The 14,510-nt window shown below is 44.0% G+C and overlaps 1 protein-coding gene across 2 annotated transcripts in view; it reads right to left on the reverse strand.

The window, feature by feature from the left end:
* Positions 1 to 7,397: 7,397 nt before the first annotated feature.
* The window catches only part of LOC138663210 (zinc finger protein 585A-like), a 76,261-nt gene continuing 69,148 nt past the window's right edge, over positions 7,398 to 14,510 (reverse strand). For both annotated transcript variants that reach the window (XM_069749370.1, XM_069749369.1), the window contains one exon: positions 7,398 to 10,092. In XM_069749370.1, the coding sequence (XP_069605471.1) occupies positions 7,562 to 10,092 (2,531 nt within the window). In that variant the 3' untranslated portion in view covers positions 7,398 to 7,561. The remainder of the gene's footprint in view (positions 10,093 to 14,510) is intronic.

Below are 14,510 nucleotides of genomic sequence, written 5' to 3' on the forward strand. Positions count from 1 at the left end.
AGGGGCGGTTTTGTCACAGAGAGGTTCTGATTGCTCAGTGATGAAACCATGTGCTTTCTTTTCCAGGAAGTTTTCGCCCGCTGAGCGTAATTATGATGTGGGCAACCGAGAGTTGCTGGCCATGAAGTGGGCATTCGAGGAATGGCGCCATTGGCTTGAAGGAGCTAAGCATCGCGTGGTGGTATTGACTGATCATAAGAACTTGACTTATCTCGAGTCTGCCAAGCGCTTGAATCCTAGACAGGCCCGTTGGTCGTTATTTTTTGCTCGCTTCGACTTTGTGATTTCGTACCTTCCGGGCTCTAAAAATGTGAAGGCGGATGCTCTGTCTAGGAGTTTTGTGCCCGACTCTCCGGGTTTATCTGAGCCAGCGGGTATCCTCAAGGAAGGAGTCATTGTGTCTGCCATCTCCCCTGATTTGCGGCGGGTGCTGCAAAAATTTCAGGCGAATAAACCTGATCGTTGTCCAGCGGAGAAACTGTTCGTCCCTGATAGGTGGACTAATAAACTTATCTCTGAACTTCATTGTTCGGTGTTGGCTGGTCATCCTGGAATCTTTGGTACCAGAGAGTTAGTGGCTAGATCCTTCTGGTGGCCATCTCTGTCACGGGATGTACGTACTTTTGTGCAGTCCTGTGGGATTTGTGCTAGGGCTAAGCCCTGCTGTTCTCGTGCCAGTGGGTTGCTTTTGCCCTTGCCGGTCCCAAGGAGGCCTTGGACACATATTTCGATGGATTTCATTTCTGACCTTCCCGTTTCTCAAAAGATGTCAGTCATTTGGGTGGTCTGTGATCGCTTTTCTAAAATGGTCCATCTGGTGCCCTTGGCTAAATTGCCTTCCTCCTCTGATTTGGTACCTTTGTTCTTTCAGCATGTGGTTCGGTTGCATGGCATTCCTGAGAATATTGTTTCTGACAGAGGTTCCCAGTTTGTTTCAAGGTTTTGGCGAGCCTTTTGTGGTAGGATGGGCATTGACCTATCCTTTTCCTCGGCTTTCCATCCTCAAACTAATGGCCAGACCGAACGAACCAATCAGACCTTGGAAACATATCTGAGATGTTTTGTTTCTGCTGACCAGGATGATTGGGTGTCCTTTTTGCCGTTGGCTGAGTTCGCCCTTAATAATCGGGCCAGCTCGGCTACCTTGGTTTCTCCATTTTTTTGCAATTCTGGGTTCCATCCTCGTTTCTCTTCAGGACAGGTTGAGTCTTCGGACTGTCCTGGTGTGGATTCTGTGGTGGACAGGTTGCAGCAGATCTGGACTCAGGTAGTGGACAATTTGACCTTGTCCCAGGAGAAGGCTCAACTTTTCGCTAATCGCAGACGCCGTGTGGGTCCCCGACTTCGTGTTGGGGATCTGGTTTGGTTATCTTCTCGTCATATTCCTATGAAGGTTTCCTCTCCTAAATTTAAACCTCGTTTTATTGGTCCGTATAGGATTTCTGAGGTTCTCAATCCTGTGTCTTTTCGTTTGACCCTCCCAGACTCCTTTTCCATACATAATGTATTCCATAGGTCGTTGTTGCGGAGATACGTGGCACCTATGGTTCCATCTGTTGAGCCTCCTGCCCCGGTTTTGGTGGAGGGGGAATTGGAGTATATTGTGGAGAAGATTTTGGATTCTCGTGTTTCTAGACGGAAACTCCAGTATCTGGTTAAATGGAAGGGTTATGCTCAGGAAGATAATTCCTGGGTTTTTGCCTCTGATGTTCATGCTCCCGATCTTGTTCGTGCCTTTCATGCGGCTCATCCTGGTCGGCCTGGGGGCTCTGGTGAGGGTTCGGTGACCCCTCCTCAAGGGGGGGGTACTGTTGTGAATTCTGTGGCTGAATTCACTCCTGTGGTCACAAGTGGTACTGCAGCTTCTGAGCTTCTTCCCTCAGGTGTTCTGGTGAGCTCGTTAACTGCTTCGTTACTTAACTCCGCCTGATGCTGCTATCCCTGCTCCTTGTCAATGTTCCAGTGTTGGATCTGAGCTTCTACTGCTTGTTCCTGTGACCTGCTGCTCTGTATAGCTAAGTGCTTTTTTGCTATTTTGTTGCTTTTTTTCTGTCCAGCTTGTCTTTTGTTTTGCTGGTAGCTCTGAGAAGCAAAGGGTGTACCGCCGTGCCGTTAGTTCGGCACGGTGGGTCTTTTTGCCCCCTTTGCGTGGTTTTTGCTTTAGGGTTTTTTGTAGACTGCAAAGTTCGCTTTACTATCCTCGCTCTGTCTAAGATTATCGGGCCCCACTTTGCTGAATCTATTTCATCCCTACGTTTTGTCTTTTCATCTTACTCACAGTCATTATATGTGGGGGGCTGCCTTTTCCTTTGGGGTATTTCTCTGGGGGCAAGTCAGGCCTATTTTTCTATCTTCAGGCTAGCTAGTTTCTTAGGCTGTGCCGAGTTGCATAGGTAGTTGCTAGGCGCAATCCACAGCCGCTTTTAGTTGTGTTTAGGATAGGTAGGTGTGCAGTCTACAGAGTTTCCACGTCTCAGAGCTCGTTCTTTGTTTTTGGGTATTTGTCAGATCACTGTGTGCGCTCTGATTGCTAGGCACACTGTGTCTCTGGATTGCCTTCATTACACCTTTCATTAGCAGACATAACAGGATCTCTACTCTGTGATGTCACTAATTTGTCACGTGTCCGCTCTCAGCACGTGACTTGGGGTTGTGCCTGCAATGGTTAATCTATCTCCCCAATCTTAGTCCAGCCTTCAACCTCTGTCCTATGCTGTAATGAGAGCATAAATCACACACAGACCCAGGCCACACACCCCGCTCATACACGCTGCCACCACTCACCGAACACACAGGTGATGAGTCCCAGAAATATTACTAATAATGTCTACCACTCATAAAGCTCACACACCTTAGGCTATGGATTCACTAGAATATTAAAGATTCAACTTGTTAAAGTTTTATACTTTAATACAAAAAGGTTCAGTGCTTACAGTAAGAAAAAGGTATAAAAATATGATATTAAAAGGTATAAAAAGTATGCAAACAGTATAAAATAAACAGGAGAAAACTTACAGAAATCAACTAGCTTGGTAGTTGCTTTCTGCTCCTTGAGGGGGTGAATGGAGTTGGTGGAACACATCAGCTTCCCAGGGCTGCCCTCACATGTGAACACGATTCTAGGTATACAGGCCTAATTTATAGCTTTGGTCTGGAGGTCAGATTTCTAGACCGGACCCTCAGGTTAATATCATATTTGCTTGTTTTTAATTGGACCATGGCCGCGCTACCAATAAATATATTATTTTCTCTGAGATTCTTTGTGTAAAAGTTCTCACAGATAGATACTATCAGGCCGTAATTGACATCTCTCTTCCAAGACCGAGGAGATGTCAAGTGTTACTTTTTGTCTTAGTTGCCAGCAGGACCTCCTGGTGAAATTTGGAGACAGAAGTCTGCGGTCTCAGGATAATACATATTAACACCTGGGTGAAACCTACAGCATTCAGGACAGATTTTACATTATTGCTAGTGACACAATAAACCTATACAGATTTCAGCACACACACACATATATATATATATATATATATATATATATATATATATATATATACACATATTTCACCACACTCACTATTGTATTTTGCGATGTCCTTGCTATCATCTGTTTGTGGCGCTCCCTATCTGTACGTGCGTGTGTGCTCTGCCCCCGACAGTTCTCGGCATCTCTACACTGTGGTTGGCATCGCGGTTTGCATGGTGACACGCACATCACGTCCGACTCGGGCTGTAGTCTCTGGTCACGTGACACCGCCTCCAGATTACAACCCAAGACTATAAAAACCATGCATGCAGCTGGATGTGCAGGCCCCCTGACAAAGGTAGGACCGAAACATGCATTGGGGTGGATGTGCATCTCTCCTGGTTGTGGACTGCTCCCTCTTTAGGTAAAAGACCTCCTTCATAAATATCGTTATTAAGCTGCTATGTGATTGTTGTAATGCCTGTATATTTACATGCGCAATAGAGGTCAGCACCTATTTTGGCTCAGGGATCTGTAATATTGGTGATTTGCCCTGTGTCTATACCTTTTGTGAAAAGTGACATTGTATACAGGAGGGTATGGGGTATACACAGTGCCTTGCGAAAGTATTTCGCCCCCTTGAACTTTTCAACCTTTTCCCACATATCATGCTTCAAACATAAAGATACCAAATGTAAATTTTTGGTGAAGAATCAGCAACAAGTGGAACACAATTGTGAAGTTGAACGAAAATGTATTGGTTAATTTAAATTTTTGTGGAAATTCAAAAACTGAAAAGCGGGACGTGTAATATTATTTGGCCGCTTTAACTTAATACTTTGTTGCGCCACCTTTTGCTGCGATTACAGCTGCAAGTCGCTTGGGGTATGTTTCTACATCGAGAGACTGAAATTCTTGCCCATTCTTCCTTGGCAAACAGCTCGAGCTCAGTGAGATTTGATGGAGATCGTTTGTGAACAGCAGTTTTCAGCTCTTTCCACAGATTCTCGATTGGATTGAGGTCTGGACTTTGACTTGGCCATTCTAACACCTGGATGCGTTTAGTTGTGAATCATTCCATTGTAGATTTTGCTTTGTTTGGGATCATTGTCTTATTGGAAGACAAGTCTCCGTCCCAGTCTCAGGTCTTTTGCAAACTCCAACAGGTTTTCTTCAAGAATGGTCCTGTATTTGGCTCCATCCATCTTCCCATCAATTTTAAAGGGACACTGTCACCTGAATTTGGAGGGAACAATCTTCAGCCATGGAGGCGGGGTTTTTGATTCACCCTTTCCTTACCCGCTGGCTGCATGCTGGCTGCAACATTAGATTGAAGTTCATTCTCTGTCCTCCGTAGTATATGCCTGCACACGGCAATCTTGCCTTGCCCAGGTGTGCACTATGGAGGACAGAGAATGAACTTCAATCCAATATTGCAGCCAGCATGCAGCCAGCGGGTAAGGAAAGGGTGAATCAAAAACCCCAAAACCCCGCCTCCATGGCTGAAGATTGTTCCCTCCAAATTCAGGTGACAGAGTCCCTTTAAAGGGACTCTGTCACCTGAATTTGGAGGGAACAATCTTCATCCATAGGGGCGGGGTTTTCGGGTGTTTGATTCACCCTTTCCTTTCCCGCTGGCTGCATGCTGGCTGCAATATTGGATTGAAGTTCATTCTCTGTCCTCCGTAGTACATCGTTTCCAAGCCGGCTGGACCATACCAGTACCTGTGATCCATTAACCTGGACTGTGGCTGCCTTACACCAGTAAAGAGACTGCACCTTGTGTCTACATCATCTACCATATGTCCCTACTACAATGGGAATCTTGAGGACCCCAGCTTCACCAGTGGGAAGCCATACCATCCTTGCTGCAGTGCCATCACTCCCCAGAGGACCCCTTTAAGCAGCGTCTGTCAACCAAATACCACAGGTGGCGTCACGAACATTTCTTATTCTATTAACCCATTTAAAGTCCTTTCCTTTAATCTGGACGCCCAGGACCACGAACCAGGTTGATGCCACCATGACCACCCCTTTAACGATGACCGGACCCGGTATCGAGTAAACCCAAGGCCCTGGGGGGCGCTTCAGAACCATGGAATATATAGTGAGTAATGTAATACAGCCTGATATTACAGTAATATAATGTGAACTCAACTTATATGTCTTTATAAGATTTTATATGAACTGAGAGATTCTATATAGTGAGTGAGAGGAACATAAAACTCTATTAAGCTATATTTAATTATATTCTTAAAGAAACAACCAAACATCTGCAAACTGTCTCTCTCATCACATAAGACAAGTTTCATTTCAGGAGCTCATATGATTGGCAGGTTCCTTTCCCATCTGTGTTTATCACCATCAAGTTCCTGATTCATTGAAAGTCTTCTGCAACGTGCTGGAGCGCTTTGTGGCAATGGTGGAGCAGGTGGCCAGTCAGATATATGGATTCTGGGAATGTCCAGGGCATCATAGAATGGGCTCATTTTCATTGAAAAAATGTGTGACAGATAATGTCTATTGGACTCTCAGAATCTGAACCATGATTGTCTAGTGCACGGTACATCCTATCTATCTCTAGCTCCTTATCAATAGAATCACCAAGGATATTATTGAATAATGTGACCAGTGGTTGCATAATCGCTTGTATATTGATGCTTTCAGGTATAACCCAGATGTTATTATGATTTTCTTTGTCATCAGCCATATTATACAGATGGTTTATTTGCTAGCTGTGAAGATCCAGTGTTTGTTTATGAGCATTTTTATGTTCCAAACTTCTACATCATCCTCTAATCTCTGTACTTTGTCAGTAAGCTGTGAAGCGCTAGTATTGAGGTAACGTATTTCAGTTTTGTATATGGTCTCCGGCCTTTGTATATATTGTTCCATGTTTTGTTTAATAGGGATAGATGCAATATGGTATACGAATCGATTATGGCGTTCCCCATATCAGAATCCCCTGTGGCTTGGGAGGAGAGGAGGTAAATTCCCCTGTGAAGCAAACATTGCTCAGTATGTGGGCTTCGGTGAGAACACAAGGAGATTTGTGGCGCTATTTTCTTGTGAAACCGATATTAATAAACACCTACAAATAATGGCAACGCCAGAAAGAACCATATCATAAAAAGATATAACTTTATTGGACATAAAACAGAAAATATATTAAAATACAAAGGTATACTGCAGGTGAGGGTCACATAAACAGGAAAAGAAAAGGTGCATAACGCCTGGAAAGAGTCTGTGTATAAACCACAGGACGAAGCATTTCAATGCGAAACGCGCGTCGGGTGTGGTGGACGCCTGGTTATCCTGCACCTGACCTGGTAAATATGTATACAATGTAACTTTGTTGTCACTTGTTATATGCTATCTTAACTACTCACAGGACCCCTGTCGGCCTTTACTGGTGTATGTTTTGGCTTAAACTCCCCATACGTATACAGGCCTATTAGACATAAGGTCTCTTTACTTTGTTCCAACTTGTTGTATCTTTGTATTTGTTGTATGACAGGTCAGCTGTGGTTTATACACAGACTCTTTCCAGGCGTTATCCCTTTTCTTTTCCTGTTTATGTGACCCTCACCTGCAGTATACCTTTGTATTTTAATATATTTTCTGTTTTATGTCCAATAAAGTTATATCTTTTTATGATATGGTTCTTTCTGGTGTTGCCATTATTTGTAGGTGTTTATGATTTAGTATTATGGCCCTTAGTTAGGACATGTATATAGGTGTTTTGAAACCGATATTAAGAAAGGAGAAATTGCTGGACTTACAGGCTTGAGCTGTCTTGCATTGTGAGGGTTAAGAGTGCTTCTCTTTCCAAGCGGAGGTAGTAATAGCACCGAAGTGGGACGATGAGCCCTTCGATAAGAAATGCGGGAATGCGAATCGCGACACCAATGGATCAGCACCGGCATGGAAGGAAAGTATGAGTGTTTTTATTGTAAAGAGACCAAACATAAGAAATGAGAAGGTACAATTTTCGGTTAAAAAACAACAACATTCTGAAGATGAAAAAGGCTTCTCCCCTCTGTGACTTCTCTGAAGTTTATTAAGAGTTAATTTCCATGTAAAATATTTCCCGCATTAAGAACATGAAAAAAGCTTCTCCCCCGTGTGACTGCTCTGATGGCTAAGAAGAGATGATTTCTTCTCAAAACATTTTCCACATTCTGAACATGAAAAAGGCTTCTCCTCTGTGTGAGTTCTCTGATGTTTGATAAGACATGATTTAACTGTAAAACATTTTCCACATTCTGAACATGAAAATGGCTTCTTCCCTGTGTGAGTTCTCTGATGTGTGATAAAATTTGATTTATGGTTAAAACATTTTCCACATTCTGAACATGAAAATGGCTTCTCCCCTGTGTGAGTTCTCTGATGTGTGATAAGACATGATTTATCTGTAAAACATTTTCCACATTCTAAACATGAAAATGGCTTCTCCCCTGTGTGAGTTTTTTGATGTGTGATAAAATTTGATTTATTGTTAAAACATTTTCCACATTCTGAACAGGAAAAAGGCTTGTCCCCTGTGTGAGTTCTCTGATGTTTGATAAGACATGATTTATCTGTAAAACATTTTCCACATTCTGAACATGAAAATGGCTTCTCCCCTGTGTGAGTTCTCTGATGTGTGATAAAATTTGATTTATGGTTAAAACATTTTCCACATTCTGAACATGAAAATGGCTTCTCCCCTGTGTGAGTTCTCTGATGTGTGATAAAATTTGATTTATGGTTAAAACATTTTCCACATTCTGAACATGAAAATGGCTTCTCCACTGTGTGAGTTTTCTGATGTTTGATAAGACTTGATTTCTGGTTAAAACATTTTCCACATTCTGAACATGAAAATAGCTTCTCCCCTGTGTGGGTTCTGTGGTGGTAATGAAGATCCGCTTTACGGTGAAAACATTTCCCACATTCTGAACAGGAAAATGGCTTCTCCCCTGTGTGAGTTCTCTTATGTTTGATAAGACTTGATTTCTGGTTAAAACATTTTACACATTCTGAACATGAAAATAGCTTCTCCCCTGTGTGAGTTCTCTGATGTCTGATAAGACTTGATTTCTGGGTAAAACATTTTCCACATTCTGAACAAGGAAATGGCTTCTCATTTGTGTGACTTCTCTGGTGTGTAACAAGATGTGATTTATGGCTAAAACATTTCCCACATTCTGAACAGGAAAAAGGCTTCTCCACTGTGTGGTTTCTATGGTGGCTATCAAGACTTGCTTTACTGTGAAAACTTTTCCCACATTCTGAACAGGAAAATGGCTTCTCCCCTGTGTGAGTCCCATGATGTCTGATAAGCCCTGATTTATCTGTAAAAGATTTTCCACATTCTAAACATGAAAAAGGCTTCTCCCCTGTGTGAGTTCGATAGTGGCTATCAAGATTTGTTTTTTTGTTAAAACATTTCCCACATTCTGAACAGGAAAATGTCTTCTCCCCTGAGTGATTTCTCTGATGTGTGATAAGACTTGATTTCAGGTTAAAATATTTTCCACATTCTGTACATGAAAATGGCTTCTCCCCTGTGTGAGTTATCTGATGTCTAACAAGAGTTGATTTCTCTGTAAAACATTTTCCACATTCTAAACATGAAAAAGGCTTCTCCCCTGTGTGAGTTCTATGGTGGCTATCAAGACTTGCTTTACTGTGAAAACATTTCCCACATTCTGAACAGGAAAATGGCTTCTCCCCTGTGTGAGTCCCATGATGTCTGATAAGCCCTGATATAGCTGTAAAAGATTTTCCACATTCTAAACATGAAAAAGGCTTCTCCCCTGTGTGAGTTCTATAGTGGCTATCAAGATTTTCTTTTTTGTTAAAACATTTCCCACATTCTGAACAGGAAAATGGCTTTTCCCCTGAGTGCATTCTCTGATGTGTGATAAGGCTTGATTTCTGGTTAAAATATTTTCCACATTCTGTACATGAAAATGGCTTCTCCCCTGTGTGAGTTCTCTGATGTCTAACAAGAGTTGATTTCTCTGTAAAACATTTTCCACATTCTAAACATGAAAAAGGCTTCTCCCCTTTGTGAGTTCTATGGTGGCTATCAAGATTTGCTTTCTTGTTAAAACATTTCCCACATTCTGAACAGGAAAATGGCTTCTCCCCTGAGTGAGTTCTCTGATGTGTGATAAGACTTGATTTCCGGTTAAAACATTTTCCACATTCTGAGCATGAAATTGTCTTCTCACTTGTGTGACATCTCTGGTGTGTAACAAGATGTGATTTATGGCTAAAATATTTCCCACACTTGGAACAAGAAAATCTATTCTCCACTGTGTGAATGTTTTGATATTTAAGAAAAGACTTTTCGAGGGGAAAATTATTTACATATTCTGAACGTGAAAATGGCTTCGTTGCTTTATCAGTTTGATTTTTAATGCTTATTTTGTGACTTAGATTTTCCTCAGAGGTCGGTAATGAATCAGAAGACAGGATCTGTTTCAAAGGATCAGATGGTAGATCTTTGCTGCGAAAAGATGATGGTATATCTGGAGTAATGGCATTCCCTTCAATTGTATCCTGTGGAATCTCAAGATCATCTGATTTAAAAATTGAAGATGTCAGCTGTCCCTCTGATCTCCTGGTACAGTAATCTGCCAAGAATAAAACCAATTATTATTTTTGAATAAAATCCTTGAAACTTATATTAAAATAATAAATAAAATATTTTTTTTTAACATTTCTTCTTAAACTATCTGTAAACATGCAAGTTATGTTAAAAAAGTTTAATTATTCACGAAGACAATGATATTTCACAGTCTGATAGAAAACCTCATAGCATGAACCAGTAGAGCGTGGTGTTCGACTGTCTGTTCATTCTGCCTCCCAAAAGTAGGTGAAAATAACAACAATAAATACTTCTACTCATCTCACAAAAAACAAGCCCCCCTCAGGTCCATCATCTGTCAGAGGAAAAACAGAAGTTTCCACATTATTAATGGCTCAAAGGCTCTTGAAAAGCAACATGATTTCATAAACCAATTCAGCAATATCCGCTCTCCCAAAGTCAAATCTTTCCCTCACTTCTGAGCCTTGCCGTGTGCCCCAACCACATTCAACATCCATGTATTTGGCAATACAATATTGAGAAGAACCCACTTCATTTACGAAGTGTCTCCTTTAGCACAATCTGGGCACTATGTGTAGGGTAATAAAATGGCAAATGTGCCATTTTCACTCTCCAACATCCACTCGGTGCTAATTTCCAGAAAGTGGCTGTGAAGTCAAAATAGTCACTACTCCTAAAGATTAATTCCCTTAGGGCTATAATTTCCAAAACTGAGCCACCTTATTGGGTTTTCTACTGCTATTGTTTTCTATTTTGTCATATTAGGACTTCTGAAAATGATGTGAGAGAGGCCTGGATGTCTTCCTGGAGCAGAACAATATTGTATCATACAATTATTAGGTTCTGTAGAAGGACGTAGATCTGGGGATTTATTATGATGGAGTATAGGCTGAACTGGATGGACAAATGTCTTTTTTCGGCCTTACTAACTATGTTACTATGTGTCACATTTTTTACTGGATCTGCTCCTGCAATGTCCGTTTCTGCCACCAGGTGCCACCTTATTCATTCTGCAGGCAGCGCTGGTGATGCAGGAGATATAGCAACCAGAAACTCTGGATGGCACAGGCTTTGTCCTTCCAATAAGATTAGGTTGCCTGGGACCTGTAGTACCATCCAGTCTAGCAGTATGGGATTGCGTGGTGTCCAACTGAAGTAATCTGCTTCCTATTCTCTTCATACAGGTATATAGCTCATTCAACTACTGCAAAGATCCTGCATGTCTCCAGTCATTTGTATTCTATGTCAGAAAGCATATCTAATGGTATATAGTTTCTTCTTACTCTGCATTTCCCTTAATGCTGTAATGTCATGTAACTTTGTCAAAGAGGTTTATGATCCATGTAGGCCTGCAAAGTTGTTTATTTATCTCTCCATTTATTGTCTCCTGCTGTCTTAACTTGGTTGATTGATTGCTAACAAGGTAAAATAGTGATAGATCTAAGAGCAAGCGTCCTCTATATTCAGACACAGCTTGGGGATGTGCAGCTCCCCAGAGTCCTGGTCGTTGCAGTAATGTAGCTCTGCCGCTAAGGGGAGTGATGTTATGTCTGATTGCACTAAAGGAGTTCACCTGACCAGGTATCACAAGCACACATTACACTTCACACTCCGGCCACTAGGGGGAGCAGAAGGCACTATTTACTAGGCCACTCCTCACACTGGTAAAACTAGCTTAAATCACCTGAACGGACATAGGAGGCAATCATGGGAGAGGGGCATCGCTAGGGTCCCAAAATAACTCCAGGCCTACCGGTCATACGGGTGCGTCCTAGCCATATCATACTGGGGGATGGAGTGAAGTGTTATGACCTGGTGGTTAGGACAATAATGGACCTGGTGGTTAAGAGCACACGGAAAGACTTGATAGTTACAATAATACAGGACAAGCTCTGGGAAGTGGGAACTCTGCTGACCGCAATCCCTAATCCTATCACACACACTAGAAATAGCCGTGGATTGCTCCTAACACTCCCTATGCAACTCGTCACAGCCTCAGAACTAGCTAGCCCCCTAAGATAGAAAAATAAAGCCTACCTTGCCTCAGAGAAATTCCCCAAAGGTAAAGGCAGCCCCCCACATATATTGACTGTGAGTTAAGATGAAAATCACAAACACAGAGATGAAATAGATTTTAGCAAAGAGAAGCCCGACTTACTGAATAGACAGAGGATAGGAAAGGTAACTTTGCGGTCAGCACAAAAACTACAAAAAACCACACAGAGTGCGCAAAAAGACCTTCCGCACCGACTCACGGTGCGGAGGTTCCACTCTGCATCCCAGAGCTTCCAGCAAGCAAGACAAAATCAAAATAGCAGGCTGGACAGAAAAATAGAAAACAAATAATACTAGCAGGAACTTAGCTTCTGCTGGAGTAGACAGGTCACCAGAGAGATGCAGGAGCGAACTAGACCGATACTGGAACATTGACAGGTGGCATGGAGCAATGATCTAAGTGGAGTTAAATAGATCAGCCAGCTAACGAATTAACCTCGTCACCTGTGGAAGGAAACTCAGAAGCAGCAACTCCACTCACAGCCACCAGAGGAAGTCCATGAACAGAACCAGCTGAAGTACCATTCATGACCACAGGAGGGAGCTTGACAACAGAATTCACAACAGTGAAGAGAGAGGACAGATACGACAGTTGTGAGGACTATCCCGTGGTGCTCAGCAGGGAAGGACTACAACACAGGCGTTAGAAGGTAGACACTGATTTCCACCTGCAAAGGGAACTCTGGATGTGCCTTCGGTCCGGCCGGTCTCAGCCAGCCCTGTTAACAGTGCTCTGGATTGCGGATCCCGAAACCTTCAGTAAAAAGGTAAAGAAACTGCAACCCTGTGTCCTTGTTATTCCTTGCGTTCTGCACTACGCACTATCACCTTTTATTGGACGCCCCTTAGCAGGGTCACGGACCGGGTCTAGCCACTGTGACAACTCCGGACCAAGTACCCCGCGGCCCTGTGTCTGGGGGCGCTCCAACTTGGCATCACGAACAGGATCTACTTAAGCCTGAATAATCAGGTCATGTGTGCCTTGGAACTGTGATTGAACTGTGACTTATTGCAAAGATTGTGTATTGCTATTTGCTGCCAAAAATCCGCCATTGCCGCGCCGTGTGGAGCGCAAAAGGAGGAGCCATAGCTTCGTGGGTGGAGATGACTGGAAAAGCGCGGGGAGACGCGGTGAGGTGCCGACCCCGGAAATAGCACCCTGACCCCGTCGCCGATCCCAGAAGGAGACCCCGGCTCTATCCCGGAAGAAGAGCCCCGACCCCGGCACCGATCCCGGAGGAAGAACCCCGACCCCGGCAGGTTAGCAGGGGGAAGGGACGGTCATGTCGGATAACGGAGGAGTGGAGGCGGCGGCCACAGCTGCGGACTCGGGGGTCCTTCCAGATTCCGTGGCAGGCGCAGCCACAAACCCGGTACCACCGCTAGATGCCGCGGGGCTTGCCGCTCCCATCAGCCAGCCGGACCCTGCCGCAGCTACAACAGCCATAATGCCCTTCTCTATGCCGTACCTACCAGGAGCTGCCTGGCTCCCGCGATATTCTGGAGAATCCCATACGTTCACTGACTTTAAAGAGGGGATTTGTAGCCTGCTTGGATTTTATCCCTTGACAGAGCCCCAGAAAGTTCATATGATAACCGGCCAACTCTTTGGAGCAGCCTTGAGGGAAGTGAAGTCCTGGCCCGTGGCGGATAAGAAAACTGCGTAACAGGTATTTGCAAAGCTTAAAACCACCTTTGACACCCACACCACTACGGAAATTAAATTGACGTTCTATGGGTGCAAGCAGCGGCCGCAGGATAGCTTACGGGATTATGCCCTTAATCTGCAGGAGGCGCTGCGGGCCATCAAGCAAAGTGACCCAAACAGCATGCAAGATGAAGATAAACTCCTGAAGAAGCGGTTCGTCGAAGGGCTCCTGTGCAGTAACCAAAAGGCCCAGCTACACTTCCTGGCCATGCAGAATCCAGATCTGACTTTTGCGCAATTTAAAGATAAAGCCATCCAGGCGCTACCAGAGCGACAGCCCAGCCGTGCCACACTTCCCAGGCGTCAAGCCCTCACATACCACCAGGAGGTGGCGCCGGACACACCCGTTTCCGCCGAAGCTGATGCCCAGACCTTGGAAGACGACTCCCCTGCAGGACTGCGCCTCCAGATACAGGAGCTGACCAGGAGCGTTGCTGCCCTAGCCCGGACCGTTCAATCTCTACAGAAGGCCCCCAAGGAGAAGATCCAGTTGGCTTCCAGACCGGAAGACGTCCCCTGGCAGCGACCAAGGAGAGTCCCCTCGACCAGAGGCAGAGATGACGATCGCTTTCATCGAGATGGACGACCCATCTGCTGCTGCTGCCACCAGGTGGGCCATCTTGCAAGGTACTGTAATTTAAACAAGCAACCCCTGGGGCAGAGGGCCAACCCCCAGGAGT

Source organism: Ranitomeya imitator, chromosome 2 (genome assembly GCF_032444005.1).
Source record: "Ranitomeya imitator isolate aRanImi1 chromosome 2, aRanImi1.pri, whole genome shotgun sequence".
NCBI lineage: Eukaryota > Metazoa > Chordata > Amphibia > Anura > Dendrobatidae > Ranitomeya > Ranitomeya imitator.